The sequence below is a fragment of the Vigna unguiculata genome, chromosome 1 (genome assembly GCF_037176805.1).
Source record: "Vigna unguiculata cultivar grain cowpea cultivar isolate G323 ecotype 2 chromosome 1, ASM3717680v1, whole genome shotgun sequence".
NCBI lineage: Eukaryota > Viridiplantae > Streptophyta > Magnoliopsida > Fabales > Fabaceae > Vigna > Vigna unguiculata.
In genome coordinates this window covers 21763126-21784368 of record NC_140792.1, presented here as the reverse complement: position 1 = coordinate 21784368, position 21243 = coordinate 21763126, and the positions used below count along the sequence as shown (strand labels likewise).

Here is a 21243-nt window from a genome sequence, read left to right as displayed (position 1 = left end):
TTTTAAAAAAATCAAAAAAATTGTCACGTGTCAAGCTATAATCGTGCCATGTGGCAGTGACAGAGTGATGTGGCAATGACAGTGACATGTGTCAGTATTATGCCAGGTGTCATTTCTTTAGTCTCAATTTGGTCCCTTTATTTTAATTTGTCTCAATTTAGTCCCAATTTTTGTAAAATTTGCAATTTTGTCCCTCCAAATTCAAACAAAAATTAATTTTATATAAATGTTATACAAATATTTTTATTAAATTTGGTATTTTTATTCAAATTGATATTTTTATTATATATTTTTAATATAGGTAAGTTTATTTAAAATTGTGTTTCACATTCAACTTTAGTTAAAATTGTTTCAAATTTTAAATTTATATGTGTTTTATTGTTACATGAACTAATTAATTTATGATTTTTTTTTCTATTAACATTATTTTCTATTAACAACTTTAAAACAATTTTAAATAAAGTTCAATGTAAAATATTAATTAAATGAACTTAATTTGGTTAAAAATATTTACTTGAAATATCAATTTTTATGAAAATATTTGTGTACATTTATATAGAAATTAAATTTGATTTCAATTTGGAGAGGGACAAAATTGCAAATTTTTACAAAAATTGAGACTAAATTGAGACAAATTAAAATAAAGGGATCAAATTGAGACTAAGAAAATGACACCTAGCATAATATTGACACATGTGTCACTATCACTGGCATATCACTCTATCACTGCCACGTGGCACAATGACAGTTTGACACATGACAATTTTTTAATTTTTTAAAAAAATTCAAAAAAAAAAATTCAAAAAGAAATAATAAAGAAATTCAAAAAAATCGAGAAACTGGCACGGTACCCCATTTAACACCATCTAGCCAGACTTAACAAAAAAGGCAAACTTGAGACATTTTAATACAAAAAAAGGACCAATTTGAGACTTTTAAAAATTTGGGTACCATTAGATTTTGACTCCAAAATGGAACCAAAGGCATAATTAAACTTTCATTTTTTAACTTTCATGCTTTAATTTCTAACTTCTAACGTGACTTAATATAAGTCATTAATTCTTTTAAAAAAAGATATAACAATATATTAATTAATGATCCACACTAAATCACGTTAAGAAATAAAAAATCAAAATCAAAAAATGAAAACCATATCTGAAATATAAAATTACATAATTTGAATACCATAATTTGGGCACTCACACACAGCAAGATATTCTTTATAAACAAAAACACGCTAGAAAAATTCATTGCGAATAAACTTAATAGTATAAATAAATAGTAAACAATAATATGTTTTTTAAAAAATTTATATATTTTAACTGGCCGTTATTTTTGTAAATATTATTGAGCAAAAACATATATTACTAACACGTTAGAAAAATTAAATAATGGAGAAATATGTTTAAAAGCCACAAATATAATAAAACAACAAAATCATAAGGATAAAAATATGTCTACTTCTGCATAAGTAAATGGACAAGATCTCATTCGAAAGGAAAAGTGAAGGAGGAAAGGAATTTGAGATGCCAGTACAATTGTAGTGCAATTGTATTGCATTGAACTTAACCGGCAATATGTATAAAATGGTAGAGATATGGATCAATAAGATTCTCAAAGGAAAAAAATAATAAGTTAAGAATCTTCACTAAGAAACCATTGCCGCATCGTCTAGACAAACTGTGTTTGATGATGTTGATGACTTAGGAAAAAGGTTTATCTCAAGGCTTGTTCCTGGTCACAACTACAAGTATCTCGCAAATTCACTATTGTCATCACAAAGTCAGTTTTAAACTACAAATTAAACTCCACTTTGAAGCAAACAATTTCAAGAACACAGCATTTCTTCATTGCACACTATTTATTCTACTTCAGCCAAATAGTCATCAATTTCAGCTGGTGTCAATACCCTGCACCATAGACACATTATTATTAAGTTAACCAGTTAAATAATAGAAGTATACAACGATGATTTTGTAGTCTGAGACCCAGATAGGATGAGATGCAGAAAACTAGGATTGGAAGCCTCGTTTTTATGATGCAATTTTCCATGTACTTTGAAGTACTCGTAATTTACTAATTGAGACGGAACAAACCAAAATCCCAAAAATCAACTCAATTGTACTGATTACAGTAACAAGAGGAACCAAGGTTCATATAATATAATATGGAAGGTGAAAAGCAAACTAGGTATATTTTAGGAACACATACGCACCTGAACTTTTTATCAGCACCAATTATGCCAATTTCAATGTTTTTCCCTGAGATCTGTCCCTCAAACCTGGAAAACACCCACAATAGAAAGCAGAAGAGAAAAATTGAGAACGTGTTAGGTTCTTCCTTAAGAAATAAGGAACACAAACCAAATAACTTCCGCACACAAAGGAAGGTATTTCCTTTTGACACAGGGTATTCCCTGGTTACACAGCCAAAGACTCCATTTTCAAACACTACCCTAACTCCTCCCTGATGGCAACAATCTAAAGACTTTCTCAGAAAGCTCTCCCCCCAAAACAACTAACTACACAACTACCTTTTATTTTGGAATCTCCTTCCATAATACACATTCCACTTTCTCTCATTATTTCCCTGCCTAACGGAACGTTTCAAAAGACTAAACAAAGATCACATGTTTCAAATATAGAAGCATATGGCAATAAAAAACAATAAAATGAAAACTATCAATAAACTTGGTTGATAACTTGCAAGAATAAAATAAACGATATGATGATGGTTTGGAGGAATGTGCCATAGGTAACTGTCAAGTCAACCAATAAGCCAATGTTAGATGGATTTTCCTCCTCCAAACTATATAATTATGAGACACGAGCTATTATGCACTGCTGCTTGTTGTAGGAGAATAACACTTAACCAAAAGGAGATGAAAATGACGCAAAAGGGTAAAATCATTATTGCACCTCCTAATCAACAGTAATCGTTAAACATGTTATTTTCACTATGGTTTTCTAATTATTTAGTGCATAAACTTGAAATATTATGTTCTCCTACCCTTCCTTCAGAGTCAATATTGCTGTGTGGACTGCATCATCAAGCTCCATATCATCTGTGTACCTATATGTCGACAATCAAGTCAGCCATAGAAATGATATATAAATAATTTCTCAAGCGTGCATTCCCAAAAAGACTACAGCTACTATGGTTTAGAAGTCCTTTTAAGATGTCAGTAGCTACCATCTGAGTCATTTCAGCATATTTAAAGGATTTCTAAGCTCTATTTATGTACTTGAGTATCTTTACAGATTTTAATCATTATGCATTCCACACATTTTTTGCTTTCAGTATTCCTATTGATGAAAAGCTTACCTCTTCTCAAGAAACGTCTTTGCATTAGATACATTTTTCCCCATTGCAGAAGCTTTCCAAGAAAAATATGAACCTGACGGATCCACCTAGAGAAAAAAATTACATCAAATCACAACCTTAAATTATTATTTCCTTAAAATTCAAAGTAATTTTGAACGAGTCCAGATCGTAGCAATATAGACAACCAATGCTCTGAAATATTTGAAATTGAACACACATAAACAGGGAGAAATTTGCAATTATTTGAAGAAAAACTAATTCAGGTGTAGTAAAGAATTTATGCAATTGAATACAGTTTCATAGATCAAATATCTTCAGAGAATCTAAGGAGCACTTATTCATTTCACCATCGAGTGAGGTTCAGAATTCTAGACTTGCTATATGCAAGCGTTTGTCATTTACCAGGGTGTAAATAGTAAATACGTAAAGAGTTACATCAGAAAAAGAATATCAGCAGACCTGGTATAATTGTGGCCCATTATCATCAAACCCAGCAACTAGCAGTGACACTCCAAAAGGCCTAACACCACTATCAGAATCAAAACAGAAATGTCAGAATTAAAAGCATGATAAAGGGTAAAAATGGTAAGTAAAAGTAGTTCAGTGCACGCAGAGAGACAATCAGAGGATCAAACCAAGTTTTGCGCATTTTACAAGAAATTTCTATATGGATCACAACGTTACCAATTTATCTAACTTATGCCTCCAGAGGAAAAGAAAACAAAGCTCTGTAAATATTGATCCATTCTGGTTCTTTTAGTAAAGATAAAGCTGTTTTAGGCATTTACACTTGTACTTATTTCAAGCTTCCAATCTCCAAAGAGTTATAATTTATAATTATGCTCCTGGCGTCCAGAAGCTCATGACGATAGAAATTTTGGCATATCAGTTCTTCCACATTTAATTACAACAATTAATCCCCCACAACACTGGAATTGAGAATTCTGAAAATTTGAGTTTACTGTAAAATAAATGACTTAAAGTTAATGAGAGAATCCGTAGCTAAGAAATGCTGATGAGGGGAGAAGGAAGAAAAAACAAAAAATCAGAGCTAGAAATCACTCATTTAAGACACCAAATTGTAAATAATTTATGTATAAGCATAAAATAAACTTATAACTGAGTTGACAAGGTAAATTTCAGTGGTAAGAGTACAGTTTACAAGGAAATAATTACCCAGACTGCGTAAACTCCTGCATTACCGCAGCAACTTCCCTGACAAGTTGAGTCACAGGAATTGGTTCCTGCAAATTTTGATCATATTATGAAATATATCCCACAATTCACATATGATCCAACATAGAATACCAAAAGCAAACAGAAAGAGACAGAAAAGCAAATGTATAATATTCACCAAGATCACAAGTAGGGAATAATTATATTTTTGTTGTGACAAACTTCAATAATAACTAAGTACTCAAAACTATCAAGCAAAAATAAAAAAGAAAGGTGTTTTATGGAAAAGCTAATTATTATATGTAAATCAGCATTAACAGGCAATAATTACAAGACTCAGTGATGGAATCTTGAAGAGATTTTAGATAAATGAAACAGTGAAAACTTATCACTGTTACGGTTTTACCACTGTTTATATAAGAAACAAATAAGTAGAATACAAATAGTCAAGGCACAATCCTAACCCTAAAGATGGGATCCCATACATGATAATAAAAAACATTACATTTCAACACTCCCCCTCAAGTTGGAGCATATAGATCATATGCTCCAAGCTTGGAACATATAAATTGAATTCTAGGCCCTCTTAAAGATTTAGTTAGAATGTCTGTAAGTTGTTCATTAGAGCTGACAAACTCGGTAATAAGATCCTTGGACAGTAACTTCTCTCTAACAAAATGACAATCAATTTCTATATACTTTGTTCTCTCATGAAACACCGAATTGGAGGCAATGTGAAGGGCTGCTTGGTTGTCATAATATAACTTCATCAGCTTATTTTCACAAAAATTTCAACTCTTGAAGGAGTTGTTTAATCCACACTAGTTCACATGTAGCTAGAGCCATAGATCGATATTCTGCCTTTGCACTAGATCGAGAAATAACACTTTGTTTCTTACGTTTCCAAGATACAAGGTTCCCCTCCAAGGAATACATAGTACCATGTGGTAGATCTTCTATCAATTGGACAACCAGCTCAATGTGCATCATAATGCACTTCAACTTGAGTACTTCCCTTGTTCTCATACAACAATCCTTGTTCTGGGTTTCCTTTTACATATCTGAGAATGCGAATCACAGCATTTCAATGATCAATGTGGGGATTTTGCATAAATTGACTCACAACTCCCACTAGATAAGAAAGACCAGGTCTTGTTATAGTAAGGTAGATGAGTTTTCCAACCAACCTTCTATATCTCTCTGGGTCTGAGAAAAGTTCACCTTGGTCTCTTGTTAACTTTTGATTTGAGTCCATAGGACTATCAATGGACTTTGTATTTGTCAATCTTGTTTCCTCCAAAATATCAAGAGCATATTTTCTCTGTGAAATGATGACACCTTCTTTTGATTGTGTCACTTCAATACCAAGGAAATATTTTAGACGACCCAAATCTTTGGTTTGAAAGTGGCTAAACAAATGGTTATTCAATTGAGCAATTCTAGTGATATCATTTCTTGTGATAACAATATCATCAACATAAACCATAAGATAAACACATTTGTCAGAAGAAGTATAACCATAAAATACTGAATGATCCGCTTCACAACGTTTCAATCCAAAATTCTGCACAACACGACTAAATTTACCAAAACAAACTCGAGGAGATTGCTTCAAGCCATAGAGAGAACAATGTAACTTACAAACTAACCCAGACTCCCCCTGAGCAACAAACCCAGGAGGTTGCTCCATGTATATCTCCTCTTCCATATCACCATGAAGAAAGGCATTTTTAAGGTCCAACTGATACAGAGGCCATTAGCGAATGACAGCCATAGCAAGAAAAAGACGAACAAAACTGGTTTTAGCCATAGGAGAAAAAATATCACAGTAGTCAAGGCCGTAAACCTAAGTATACCCCTTAGCTACGAGACAGGCTTTGAGTCCATCTACAGCACTAGTAGGATCAACCTTAATAGCATAGACCCATCTACAGCCCACAGGCTTCCTACCAGGAGGAAGAGAGACAAGTTCCCAAGTACCACTGTGTTCAAGTGTCTGCATTTCATCAATCATGGCTTGTCGCCATCCAGGATGACCAAGTGCCTCATCAACATTATTAGGAACCTTAATGGTAGACAAGGAGGAAACAAAAGAGAAATATGGAGGAGACAAACAATGATAACTCAAAAAATTATAAATAGGATGTGGATTACAAGTAGTGAGAATACCTTTCCGAAGGGCAATAGACCAAGTATGATCGGAGTCAAGAGAAGACGAGGAGGATGAAGGATCCATAATTCAGGAATCTAGTGGAGAAGGATATGAGTCCCAGGGGTCTTCAAGCAAGGAAGGAGTCATTGGAGTTCAACGCTGATATGTGAGAAGAGGTGGTTGAACAATGTCATTGGAATTTTGAGTGGTAGTTTGAGTTTCAGGAATAACCAAGGGATCACAGGATGGTAAAGGAAGGACCTGTTGAACAGATGAACTATCCTCCATGGAGGACAAGAAAAGAGGTGTGTCCTCAAAGAATGTAACATAAGCAGACATATAATATCTTTTGGTTGAGGGAGAATAACATTTATACCCTTTCTGAAGGCGAGAATATCCCAAAAAGACACACTTAATAGCCTTTGCAGAAAGTTTATCTAGACCTGGAGAGACATTATGAACAAAACAAGTACACCCAAACACACGTGGAGAGACATGATATAAAAGATCATTTGGAAAAAGTATCGAGTGAGGAACTTTATTTTCAATAGAAGAAGAAAGCATCCTATTGATTAAAAAACAATCAGTGAGGACTGCATCTCCCCAATGATTAACAGGAACATTAGTATTCAACATTAGAGAGAGTGCATTTTCAATAAGGTGTTTATTCTTTCTTTCTGCTATGCCATTTTGTTGTGGAGTATGAGGACATGTTGACTGATGTAAAATTCCTTGGGAAGATAAAAATGAGGAAAACACAACAAAAAAATATTCCTTAACATTATTACTTATGTAGATTTTAATTGTCTCCCCAAATTGGTTCTTAATTTCATTAAAGGACACAAATATGGATAAAAGTTCAGATCTTTCTTTCATTAGATAAACCCAAGTACATCAAGAGAATTCATCAATGAACACTTGAGACTGAGACTTTAAAATATGAGTAGTGGACTACAGTACCACTCTCTTCCTCTTCTATTTATAATGAAGCAAGCACGTACATATGAAAAGATATGAAAAGACTACTCTAAGATACTAGGCATGATTACATGCAATAGTAGATATGGCAGTAGGTAGTTTCCCACACTCAACCCCCTACACATAGGGTTAATGATACAATAGGTATAGGTAATAATTCTAACACTCCCCCTCAAGCTGGAGCATACAAATTGTATGAACCAAGCTTGGAACAAATGAACTCAACCCGAGGTCCCCTTAATGACTTGGTCAACACATCTGCAAGTTGGTCATTTGACCCAACGAACTCAGTACAAATTTCCTTGGTCATCAATTTTTCTCGAACAAAGTGGCAGTCAATTTCTATGTGTTTAGTTCTCTCATGAAACACTGGATTTGATGCAATGTGGAGAGCAGCCTGGTTGTCACAATACATCTTCATGGTCTGAATTTCACAGAAGTTAAGCTCTCGAAGAAATTGCTTTACCCATATGAGTTCACACGTGAGAGACGCCATTGCCCGATATTCAGCTTCAGCGGTGGATCGAGCCACTACATTTTGCTTCTTACTTTTCCAAGAGATAACATTTCCTCCAAGGAGGACACAATATCCCGTAGTAGAGCGTCTGTCAATAGGAGAGCCTGCCCAATCAGCATCACAGTACCCAGAGATTTGAACATTTCCTTTATCTTCATATAGCAAACCTTGTCCTGGAGCCTTCTTGAGGTACCTTAAAATACGGATGATGGCATTCCAATGTCCAAGACATGGAGTCTGCATAAACTGGCTAACAATTCCAACTGCGAAAGATAGATCAGGCCTCGTAATAGTGAGATAAACTAACTTTCCAACGAGCCTCCTATATCTCTCTGGATCGGAGAATAATTCGCCTTCTACTGTTGTTAACTTCTGATTCGGGTCCATAGGACTCTCTACAGGTCTGCAGTCAGTCATACCTGTTTCTTGTAATATATCAAGAGCATATTTCCTTTGAGAGATTACAACTCCATCTTTTGACTGAGCTACTTCAATGCCCAAGAAGTATTTGAGGCTTCCGAGATCCTTGGTTTGAAAATGTTTACACAAGTGCTCCTTCAGTTGAGATATTCCAGTAGTATCATTTCCTGTAATAACAATATCATCAACATATACTATTAGGTAGACACATTTCCCAGGAGAGGTATGTTTGTAAAAGACTGAGTGATCTGCCTCACTACGTCTTAACCCAAATTTCTGAACAATGGAGCTGAATTTTCCAAACCAAGCTCGTGGTGATTGTTTGAGGCCATATAAAGATCGATGCAATTTGCATACCATACCAGACTCCCCCTGAGCAACAAACCCAGGAGGTTGCTCCATGTAAACTTCCTCCTCAAGATCACCATGAAGAAAGGCATTTTTGATATCCAACTGATGAAGAGGCCAGTGACGAATGGCTGCCATTGCAAAGAAGAGGCGAATAGTAGTCATCTTGGCCACGGGAGAGAAGGTGTCACAATAGTCAAGGCCATAAACCTGAGTGTACCCTTTTGCAACCAATCGGGCTTTGAGTCGATCAACCTGACCATCAGGGCCAACTTTAATTGCATACACCCATCGACAACCAACAGCCTTCTTACCCAAAGGGAGGGGCACGAGCTCCCAAGTATGATTGCTTTCAAGAGCCTGCATCTCTGCAATCATGGCTTGTCGCCATCCAGGATGATCAAGTGCTTCATTCACATTTTTGGGAATAACAACAGAAGACACTGAGGATAAAAGTGAACAATAGGAAGGCAATAATCGGTGATAGCTAAGAAAATTATAAATGGGATGTGGATTTCGAGAGGAACGAGTACCTTTTCTGAGAGCAATGGGCCAACCTAAATCACCTTCACCAGGAGTCGTGGGATCAAGAGACGAGGGAGAAGAATCTGAAGTAGGGGATTCACCATGTTCTTGAACAACTGGACTATTCGTCGGCGTCCTGTGTTGGAGAGAGTCAATAGGTGGAGATGATGGCTCAGGAGGACTTTGGTCGAGACTTGGAGGGACAGGCACATTGGAAATATTGTACTCAACCACGGGAATAGGAAGGACCTGCTGGATGACATGGACATCTTGAACAGATGGAGAGAAGTAAGGGGTCTGTTCAAAAAATGTAACATTGGCAGACATGTAATATTTCTTGGTTTCAGGAGAGTAACATCGATACCCTTTTTGAAGTCGTGAATAGCCCAAGAAAACACATTTGAGAGAGCGAGCAGAAAGCTTGTCTAACCCGGGAGACATGTCATGAACAAAACATACACAACCAAAAACTCTAGGAGAAGTGTGAAAGAGAGGATTGTCTGGAAACAGAATGGAGAAAGGGACCTTATGATTGAGAGAGGAAGATGGCATCCGATTAATAAGAAAACCTGCAGTTAAGATGGCATCTCCCCAGTGATGGACAGGAACGTTGGCACTAAGCAAAAGGGTACGAGCAGTTTCAACTAAGTGTCGATTTTTCCTTTCTGCTATACCATTTTGTTGTGGCGTATGAGGACAAGTAGACTGGTGCAGGATACCATGGGAACTCAAAACATTAGAAAGAGCAGACAAAAAATACTCTTTGGCATTGTCACTTCTTAAGATTTTAATTACTTGACCAAATTGATTCTTGATTTCATTCAAAAAGGATGTGAAGAGGGATAATAATTCAGAACGATCTTTCATAAGATAAACCCAAGTACATCTCGAATATTCATCAATGAAAGTAACAAAATACCTAAAGCCAAAAGATGAGACACGACTAGGTCCCCAGATATCGGAATGGATGACAGAAAAACTAGAAGTACACTTTGATTGAGATCTTTTAGGAAAGGTAGATCTAACATGTTTTCCTAGTTGACATGACTCACATTCTAAAGTCTGGAGACGACTAAGTTCAGGAAACATTTTCTTTAACTTGGACAGGTGAGGGTGACCAAGCCGATCATGTAACATTTTAGGATTGGGGGCTGCAACACATGACACACGTGGACGAGATCCAAAATGGTATAATCCGCCCGCTTCATATCCTTCTCCAATCCGTCTCCCCGAGCCACGCTCCTGTATAACAAAAGATTTGTCATCGAAGGTTACAGAGCAATTCAATGTTTTGGTTAACTGACTTAAGGAAATTAAATTGAAAGGACAATTAGGGACAAAAAGGACAGATTTTAGATTTAAGGATGGAGATAAGATGGCTTGACCGACTCCCTTTGAGGATGTTTTAGAACCATTTGCGAGGGTTATAAAGTGAGATTTTTCTTGGAATGAAATGGTTGAGAACAAGGAGGTATTACCAGAAATGTGATCAGAAGCACCAGAGTCAATTACCCATGAATTGTGACCTTCCATGGATTGGGAGATACAAACAGTTGATGTACTTGGAGCTTGAGATGACTGTGCCAAGCTGTTGGATTTGAGGCGTAGGTACTCTTGATACTCGTCCTCAGTGAACTTGGAGTCAGTAGTCTCTGCCTGGGAGACATTGGCTGTTTTGGCAGGAAATCCATGTAAGGAGTAACAGTTTTCTTGAGTGTGACCCATCCTCTTGCAATACGTGCATTGAGGACGTCCACGGCCTCCACGTCCACCTCCTCTAGGTCCACGTCCTCCTCTTCCTCGAGTAGCGGCCATAACAGATGAATCTACTCGAGCATGAGATTCTTGAATTTCAAGTGTTGGGACTTTCGGGACACGAATCATACGCTGGATCAGGGTGTCCATGGAAGGGACCTCATGAGAGGTCAACAGTTGATCTCTAATGTGATTGAAGTCTGGATGAATGGCGCGAAGAATCATCACCATATAGTATTTGTCCAGCTTCTTCTTCATTTCATCTGAAGCGTCGACTTCGAGAAACATCCGCAGGTCTTCCACGGCTGATTGTGCTTCATTCATGAAGGAGATCATGTCATGATTGGTCATTTTCAGAGATGCCAACTTGTCCGCCGAATCATATAGGCGTTGGATATCGTTGGCATAGATATTCTGAGTCCTCTTCCAAAACGAGTGACATGTTTTGAATGCCCTAAGAGACATTAATAGTCTCGGCTCCACGGATTGCCACAACAAGGCACACAATTGAAAATCTGCTTGCTTCCACTGTTCGGCTTTTTCTCGAGGCACATGGCTTCCGTCTTTCTCAAGGTGGTCATGATGTCCTTGACCAAGGAACCACATCTCGACAGCAACGGACCAAGAGAGGTAATTTTGTCCATCTAGCTTCTCGGAAGTAATGGAAGGACTTCCAGAGAATGAAATAACACTTCCAGAGGCCATTTCTGATCAAGGGAACAAAAAAACAGAGAGCAGAAACACAGAAACGCAAAAAACAGTGGAGATTTTTTAAACGACCGAGGGAGATGTCCGCAAGGGTGACGTCTGGACCTCACTGAATCGGAGTTTTGAGGGTTGGAACAGCAGCAGAAGACTCCGGCGAGAGCTACGGAGGTGGCGCCGTGAGGTTCCGAGCAGCAGAAGGCGGCGCGTGGGCTGCACGCGCCTGTTCGCAGCGGAGAGAGAAGCAGCGCGTGGCGGCGCGTCGACGGGAGGCTGGTTCCGGCACCGGTGGGGTTGGCTGTCGCTCGGAGAGGCGCTCCAGATCCAGTGGTCGCCGGCGAAAACTGAGGTGGCCGGAGACGGCGGCCGGCGGCGAACAGTGGCGGACTGCGGCGGAACAGTGGCAGACAGCGACGGTTTTGTGAACAGTGACAGTGGGTAGCTTTGGATAGTGTTTTATGGCAGTGAACAGCTGCAGACGGTGATTAACAGTGACGAATAGCGGCGGACAGCCGCGGACGATGGCAACAAGTGCCAATGGACAGACCAGAGGGAAACCAGAGCGGGATCGACCCGCTCTGATACCAACTTGAGACTGAGACTTTAAAATATGAGTAGTGGACTACAGTACCACTCTCTTCCTCTTCTATTTATAATGAAGCAAGCACGTACATATGAAAAGATATGAAAAGACTACTCTAAGATACTAGGCATGATTACATGCAACAGTAGATATGGCAGTAGGTAGTTTCCCACACTCAACCCCCTACACATAGGGTTAATGATACAATAGGTATAGGTAATAATTCTAACAGTTACAAAATAGTTAAAACCAAAAGAAGTGACACAACTTGGTCCCCAAACATCAGAATTCAGTAGAAAAAACAAAATTACATCGTGTCTTAGACCTTCTAGGGAAGGAAGATCTAACATGCTTTCCTAACTAACACGATTCACAATCTAAGGCTTGAATGTGTTTGAGACTTGGAAGCATCATCTTCAACTTGGACAAACTTGGGTGACCCAAACCATCATGCAAAAGTTTTGGGGATGAAGTTGCAAAACAAGATACTGAGGGAATGGTTTTAGGAAATAAAGTCTCTGTGGTGTATAGCAAAGGGTGACCAATACTGAGGAAACAAGGTGACCCAATCAGAGACCCGTACCATGTTGTTGTATAGCAAAGGAATTAGTAGTAAAGGTTACAGAACAATTTAAGGAATGAGTCAATTGACTCAAAGAGATTAAATTGTAAGGACAATGAGGAATGTACAAAACAGAATTTAAATTTAGTGAAGGGGATAAAGAAACTTTGCCAATTACTTGAGAGGCCACTTTGGATCCACTTGCAACAATAATAAAATGAGGAATTTGGGGAGAGGAAATGGAGGAAAATGAAGAAATGTTACCAGATACATGATCTGAGGCACCTGAATCAAGAATCCATGGACTAAGACCTTCCACAGATTGAGATGCATGCAGTTGACATTGAAGAGGATTGGCCAGGATTGTTGAATTTCTCATATTTGTACCTCAAAAATTCTTGGTACTCTTCATCAGAAATTCTAGATTCTAAATGATCAGGCTTGGACACATGAGCAGCTTTATCAGGAAAACCATATAAGGAATAACACCTATCTTGGGTATGACCCATTCTATTACAATATGAGCATTGAGGACACCCACTTCGACCACCACATCCTCCATGGTTGCTCCGACCTCCTCCTCTTCCTTGTTGTGCTACCAATCCTGATGTTTCAAAAACATCAGTTGAACTTTCATCTTTGACCAATGTAGGTACACGAAGAAGTCTAGTAACTAAGTTGTCCATCGAAGGGATTTGATCACCACCTAAAACTTGATCACGTACATGATCAAAAGTCAAGTGCAAACTCCTCAAAATTAAGACCATGTACAACTTATCGAGTTTTTTGTTGATATCTTCTAATGAATCAGCCACAAAAAAGCTCTTTAATTCTTCTACTACAGCCCTAGCCTTTCCTATATGAGAGACCATATCATCATTGATTTGTTTGAGTGAGGCTACTCTTTGAGTTGTATCAAAGAGGCGTTGAATGTCGTTAGCAAAAATGTCTTGTGCCCTTTTCCAAAAAGAGAAGCATGTCTTGTAAGGTCTCAAAATGTCTAAGACCCCTTGCTCAACCGATTGCCATAAAACATCACACAACTGCAAATCCAATTTCTACCACTTAGGTTTCTCTTCCTCTGAAATAGTAGAGACATCTTTTTCAAGATGATCATGATAGCCTTGACCAAGAAACCACAACTCCACCGAAGCTGACCAAGAGGAGTAATTTTTCCAGTTCAGTTTTGCAGAGGTAATAATAGGAGTAGCTGATAGAGAGGATGACATTCCACTCGTAGAAGCCATTCCAAAAAAAAACCCCAACTCTTGAGAAGAAACCCTAGGTTCAAGCTATGGCCACCGAAACAGAGAAACAAGAGCAGAAATAGGCCCAGGAGGCTCCAACGAGACAAACGACAGTGACGGGGCACGATTCCGACGCCGGGAAGGCAGTGTGTGGTGAACACTCCTCGAGGCGCACCTAACCCTGACTTCGCCGAAGTGGACACACCAGCGACGACGGCAACAGACGACACACAGACGGTGGCGGAAGACGGCAGACAAGTAGCGGATGACGACAATCACTGTGACAAACAGTGAAGATGAACCAGAGAAGATGTTCTGGCTCTGATACCATCTTGAAGAGATTTTAGAGAAATGAAACAGTGAAAACTTATCATTGTTAATGTTTTACTGTTGTTTATATAAGGAACAAATAAGTAGAACACAAAGAGTCAACGCACAGTCCTAACCCTAACCCTAAAGATGGGATCCCATACATGATAACAAAAAACATTACTTTTCAACAGTAATGCACCACCAATAATTCAAGATTTCCAGGCTTATAGTTTAAGAAATAATAAGATTCTTCTATTTGACCCTATTAATTCTTGTCACCATAAATAGCTCTTTCAAGCCAATTCTTTATCAAAGATATTAAACCTACAACTACTTGTTGTTTTCAATGTACATCCATTATCTGTCCAAATCAACAACATAGTCTCACTTTCTGGAAAAATGTAGTAGACTAGAACATAAAAAAATGAACTGATTTATTTCTAATGTCAATCCAGGTCTTCAATAATTAACTATTTGGCAAAAGGTGTCACTAGAAACATTTCCCTTTGCTAGTCTACATAAAATCTTCAATAAATGGGCATTATTAAGAACAAAATTTGCGTTAGAGCTTGAATGTAACAATGAACTTAATAGTAACAGTTCTCCAATCTTAATGTATTAGTGGCTAGTTTTGATTAATCCTATTATAATAGAAGAACTTATGCAATCAAAACAATTATAGATGGAATCCATCCTCTATTTCTCCTCCTAGACATACTTTCATCATAACTAGCTAAGGCATTGAACTGACTGTGTAGTAGTTTGTCCATCTTAATCATATAGAGCATTTTATTCAATATTATTCCTGGAAAAATCCTATTTTTTCCCTTCTCACTGTATACAAAAAATGAAAGATTCTAGAATTATTCACGTACTAGATAAAACATTCATTGCATGAAAAAAGATGAAAACCACCTACAGATGTGTAACCAAGTAACAATCTTTATCACTATAATTCATTAAAATGTTGGGTTTGAAAGTGAAGCACACTGTAACTGAATTGTATCTTAACTAAGTATATGCAGAACAAGAACTCAGACTAAGAAAGAAAAATGCGTTGGAATAGAATTTTGTATGCTGTACTTTATATAATCGGTGATACTGCTCAGCCTGTTTCCTGCTTTTTCGAACCAAAACTCGAAAATCGGGACCCATACCACTGAACAAAGACCAAATTTAGGTCAAGTAAATAAAATAGTTGTAATAAAAGTCAATGACAAATAATTATTTCCATTTATTAAAGCTCAACAGAAATGGAAAAAAGGTACAATAAGCCTGATTATGAAATGTCAAACACAAATTAAACATCATAAAATTAATTACTTCTCTTAGAACATGCAAAAGATGCACAGAAAGTGAAATTTTATGATTTCTATATTTCATTTTAAGATGCCACCAAATATATTTAAAAAGTCAACATTCAACAAACACCTTGTGTCCTCCCTCAAAAAAGAAGGTTAATAGTCAAAAGTCCTGCAGATTGAATCCAGTAAAATTCTTTTAATTAGAGAATCTATTGAAAACCTATAGTAGTCCACCATAATTCATTTACAAATAAAATAATGGGATTAACAGTCTGCTACATTCAACTATGCTTTAGGCATAATTCTGACTGTTTAAATCAGTATTACAGGTAGCTGCTTACCACCAGCAACATTTTTTCTTGATTTCGCATCTAGTAAGTCCTTAATCAGTTTAAATGTGCCTTTTCAATTTCTACTCCATACAAACTTAAGAAAAACATTCCACCAAAATAGTTATGTCATGTTCCTATTGCCTCCCACGTTATGTGTAGGTAAATTAAGTAGCCCCTCATGTTTAAGAACATATTCAAAGCTAATGCATTACATGATTATGTGTGTTAGAATAGTTATTAAATATAGGTAGTTGTATTGGAAAACTACTATATGTTGCACAAAAGAGATGTTTACTTATTAGCATTAATTACCTAGATATAGCCTTTTCTTATAGCTTTTGGTGTCTCTTACGCTCTTTTTATCATATTTTTAGTATATTTAAACATGTAACCACCATCAATATACAATAAATTATTGATGTTACAAAATATATTTAACTTCAAACTATTTAAATACGTGCAAAGAAGCAAACCTATATACGACACCAATATTTGGTGTTAATAACTGAATTTTCTGGACCTGCAATTAAGTACAAGGGAGTGTAAATGCACATAATACATCATGAATTAAGTAACTTCACTTTTTATAATTTATATTGACACATTGCTTGCAAAAACTACATAACAGATTCATTTATCAATAGCCAGACTTTGAAAGATCCCTAACTATGATATAGCAAGAACACCATTCCACTAAGCAAATATTTTTCAAAGAAAAGTAAAACAAAACAGTGCTATATGTTATACTTAGAGTACTTAGAGGATAAGGAAGTGACAGTGTTAAGAGAATATGGGTGCGTTAACACACCCAAAGCATAAAAACAGGAAGCAACAATTCATCTCTTTTCTGTTGAACGGACAGTTGCAGGTTAGCAACTGCAAACCAAACACACTAAATTGGTCTGCATGAAGCAGACATGTGATTGTTGAAAGGTACTAAGTTTAATATCCAGTAAAAGCATAATATTAGTCACCACAAATATGAAAGAAATATTGTAAAAATATTAGAGATGTGTGTGTGGGAGTGGGGGGCATCAGTGTTTGAGTTAAATGGACAAAACGGTGTTGATCTTCAATTTATTTTTTCAAGGGCGAACTTATCAAGCAATGTAGCTTATATTTGGATATGAATCACTGAAGGTGTTAAACCCATGTGTAAAACACAAAACAGGGACACCGAGAAGGATTTTAAAACGTTGGGTATTTGCATAGGACAATTTTATAAAACTTTTCCGAGAATAATGAACAAAAATGGATCAAATAATGAAAATAAACTCACTGATGCTTCATCAACCAAAATAGATGGCAGTTTCTTCTCGGTAGCGATGACAACTCCATTTGCAGCTGCAAGAATCAAATATCAGATATCCATTTACAAATTACAACTAGCAAAATATACAGCTTATATTACAGGATCCAAGCCATCTACAATACAACAGAAGAACCCATGGAATACGAGAGTAAACAACACAAATAATTGCAGACATAGATTTGAACCAAAATGGACCCGTGAAATGTAAAATAAGTTTACTCCAAATTAAAAGAAATAAAAAAAAAAAAAAACGGAAATATCTAACTCTAGGTTCCTCTAAAGCCTACTCAGCCCAAAAAATTCGACATTTCAGAGAGGAGTGTTCTCAACTGATCTTAAATTCCCCCATCATATCAAAGCCCTTGTAGACAAGTGTAAGCCTCTATTTGCTTCCCCAGCCCTTATAACACAAGTGAAAGGTGCTCCAAAAAAAAATCAATTTCAAATTGAAAAGCTAAAGTGAGGGCCATAAACAGATCCAGTCCAGAGGCAGAGATAACAAATCACCTTTAATTCCCAAAGACGTTTGCCCAGACCCAACAGCCGTCAAAGCATGCTCAATCTGAACAAGCTTTCCAGAAGGGCTGTTCCACAACACAACAGGATCATTAGGAACACATCATAAAATTATCTTTATAAACAAAAAAATAAATTAAATTAGAAATTATCAGCAATAGACATACCTAAATGTGGTGAGTGAAAACGAATATTGACTATCCCCCATGATAAACCGCGGGAGAATCTACACTAACAACCTCAATTGCAAGCTACAATCATAAAGCAAAATCAATAATTATATTAACATTATTGAAAATTGAAAATTAGAAACAGTTGAATGGTGGCTTTGCATACCAGCCCTAGTAAAAAAGATAAAAGAACAATTGTCATAAAAATTAGAGTGTGTACATCTGTGAGGAGCAAAGAAAGGAAGGGAAATGAGCGAGAAAACAGTGAAAATTTTGTGTGAGGTGAACAAACCTGAGAGAGAGCGAAAGAGAAAGTGAGAGAGGTTGCAGGAGTAACGATGCTGTTCGATTATGAAGAGCGTGCTTAAGTTGTGAGACAGAAAGAGAGAGAAGGAGTAGGGAGCAAGTCTCGAAATTGGGCCTTATAATTCATCTTTATTTGGGCTTATTTATGTCTACCAAGTGGCAATTGCGGTGTGCAAGAAGCGATTACTGCCTCCTCTTTGGCGTTGTTGTGGCTTACCACTACCAATATGCCAACAATGACATGTTAACTTAAGGCACGATAGGCATAAGAAAATGACCTTTATAACCTGTGCTAAAAAAGTTAAGGTATAATTAGTCGTATAGTACCCAGTTTGGGACTAAGGTGTCAAATAGGTACCCTGTTTAAAAAAATGTTAATTGCATCCTAATTTTTGAAAAAGTGCTTCAATTAGGTCTCTTTCAGACAAAGTTGACTAATGCTGTTATTCAACGTGCCACGTGTCAGTCTCTGGTTTTTTTTATTTTTTTGTTTTATTTTTCTTAATTTTTAATTTTTTTTAAAAAAAAAATTGAAAAAAAAAATAAAAATGTCATGTGTCAAGTCCTTGTGTGTGACACGTGGCATTGTTAGTGCCACGGACATTGTTAGTACCTAAGTATGTGTATCTGATTCAATTTTGTCCCAATTTTTTTTAATAATTAAAATATTTTGGTAATCCATTTTTTATAAGATTAAAAATAATTAAATATAAATATTTTTACAAAATTAAATACTAATATTTATATTTTTCCCCTTAATTTCAGACCAAATTTATTATTTATATAAATGTTAGACTAATATTTTTTTATTAAAAACGACTTTTTAACATATTACTTTATTAATTACTTTTCTATTAAGTACTCATGTTTTGTTAATTTTTTTTAAAATAGAACAATATTGTCTCTTACTAATTTTAAACCAAAATTTCTATTGGTTTGAATGTTATACTAATTTTTTTTATTATTAAAAATGACTTAATAAAATGATTTTTACCACTAAATTTTAATATAAATATCAAATACTTATTTTTTGTTAAACTTTTATACTTAATTACTTTTAATTTTATATAAAAAAAGGATTTTAATTATTAAAAACATTTTGGACAAAATTGACCCAGATACACATACTTAGGTACTAAATTGAAACAAAAAAAAACATATATGGGGACTAAATCGAAATCAACACAATGACATCTGATAGTGATACTGACACGTGGCACTGACAATGCCACGTGTCACACATAGGGACTTGACATGTGGCATTTTTTTTTCAAAAAATTAAAAAAAAATTAAAAATTAAAAAAAATCAAAAAAACCAAAGACTGACACGTGGCACGTTGACTAACGACGTTAGTCAACTCTGTCTGAAAGGGACCTAATTGAAGCACTTTTTCAAAAGTTGGGATGCAATTAACACTTTTTTTAAACCGGGTACCTATTTGACACCCTAGCCCCAAACTGGGTACTATACGACTAATTATACCAAAAATTAACAAAAATTTAAAATATATTTTATCTACCTCTCTTTCTCCTCCTTCTTTAATAACACTCTTGCAACTTCCATTAGAGCTGAAGTAAGGGAAGAAACTCATGTGAGAGAGATCCGTTATACTGGTTTTGGAATGAGCAAATTGCAGAAAGGATGTTAACAAGTGATGTAAAAAATTGAAGAGAGAAGGACGATGGTGTCGGTACTGGTCTCCAATCACTTCCTCCGACCACTACGCGCCGGCATCTGAGGCTACTGTGTTGGGTGTGAGAGATTCTAAATTCACATTTTCGAAATCCTAACTTTACAATTATGGATTTACTAGAATGGTTTTTTTATACACGGATTTAAAAATATCTTTCGGAATATATTTTTAAGAAAATATATTTTTGGTTGTTTTATTCTGAATCTATTTTTGGATTTAACATTAAATCTTAAATTATACAATTTATCTACAGTAAAAACTAAGAACCCCAAAGGGAATAGATCAAAATGCTCGTATCAAAATTATAAGGCCCATTATTTCTTTGTCCTTTTATTTTGAGGGCTGCCCTAATCTATTGGACCTAAGGACTGGTCCAAAGGGAAATTCAGACCTAATATGCCTTAACCTTAACCATTCTACTCACTTTTGCAAACAGCCCCCTTACACTCACTCTTCCTTTCGGAACGCTCTGCTAGGGTTTGCTCCTCCGTCCCGTTCAAGTTAGTGCAACTCCGTTCTTCCTACACGTAAGTCAATCTTGAGCTCATGTTTCTCCTCTCTAGGCATGTTTACGAAATTACAATTGGGGTTTCGTAGTAACCCCATTCCCTATTTTGATTTACCGTTTGCTTTCAGCTCGTTGGCTTACCCTTAGGACTGTTGTGCTCCCTGTGTGCGTCTCGGGGGTTTTCCGCTAGCTGTTTCGAGGTAAAGGAAGTTAGGATTTTGGGTTTTAAATGATTTTTGGCCTGTTTAGAGTCTGTTGGGTGTTTGTATGGACTGTATGTTGCTGTGAATATGCAAACTGCTTTGTATTGCTATTTGGGTGTGAAAATATGGTTGTTACATGAAGGACAGTGGCAAGATCTATTGCTCTCGCCCAAGCGAGACTGACTCGCCCAGGCGAGATTTGCAAAAGCAGGCCAGGGTTACACACGAACTCTCGCTCAGTTGGAGAGCTCTTGTTTTGAGTGAGACAATGTCTCGCTCAAGCGAGAGGCACTC

The 21243-nt window shown here is 36.5% G+C and overlaps 1 protein-coding gene and 1 pseudogene across 2 annotated transcripts; both read right to left on the bottom strand.

Annotated features, from left to right (window-relative positions):
• Positions 1–1538: 1538 nt before the first annotated feature.
• Positions 1539–18671, bottom strand: LOC114181391 (proteasome subunit alpha type-2-A). 2 transcript variants are annotated; one of them, XM_028067840.2, is made up of 12 exons: positions 18531–18671; positions 18236–18319; positions 18060–18136; positions 17520–17584; positions 16714–16760; positions 15688–15763; positions 4501–4568; positions 3784–3853; positions 3325–3410; positions 3010–3072; positions 2216–2281; positions 1539–1910 (listed from the first exon to the last, which is right to left on the bottom strand). In XM_028067840.2, exons 2-12 carry the CDS (start codon positions 18274–18276, stop codon positions 1862–1864), a joined length of 708 nt encoding a protein of 235 aa, XP_027923641.1. In that variant the 5' UTR covers positions 18277–18319; positions 18531–18671; the 3' UTR covers positions 1539–1861. The 2 variants fall into 2 exon arrangements, with proteins under 2 accessions (XP_027923641.1, XP_027923649.1); XM_028067848.2 differs by lacking the exons at positions 15688–15763; positions 16714–16760.
• Positions 7689–8818, bottom strand: LOC146888762 (secreted RxLR effector protein 161 pseudogene; annotated as a pseudogene).
• Positions 18672–21243: the final 2572 nt, after the last annotated feature.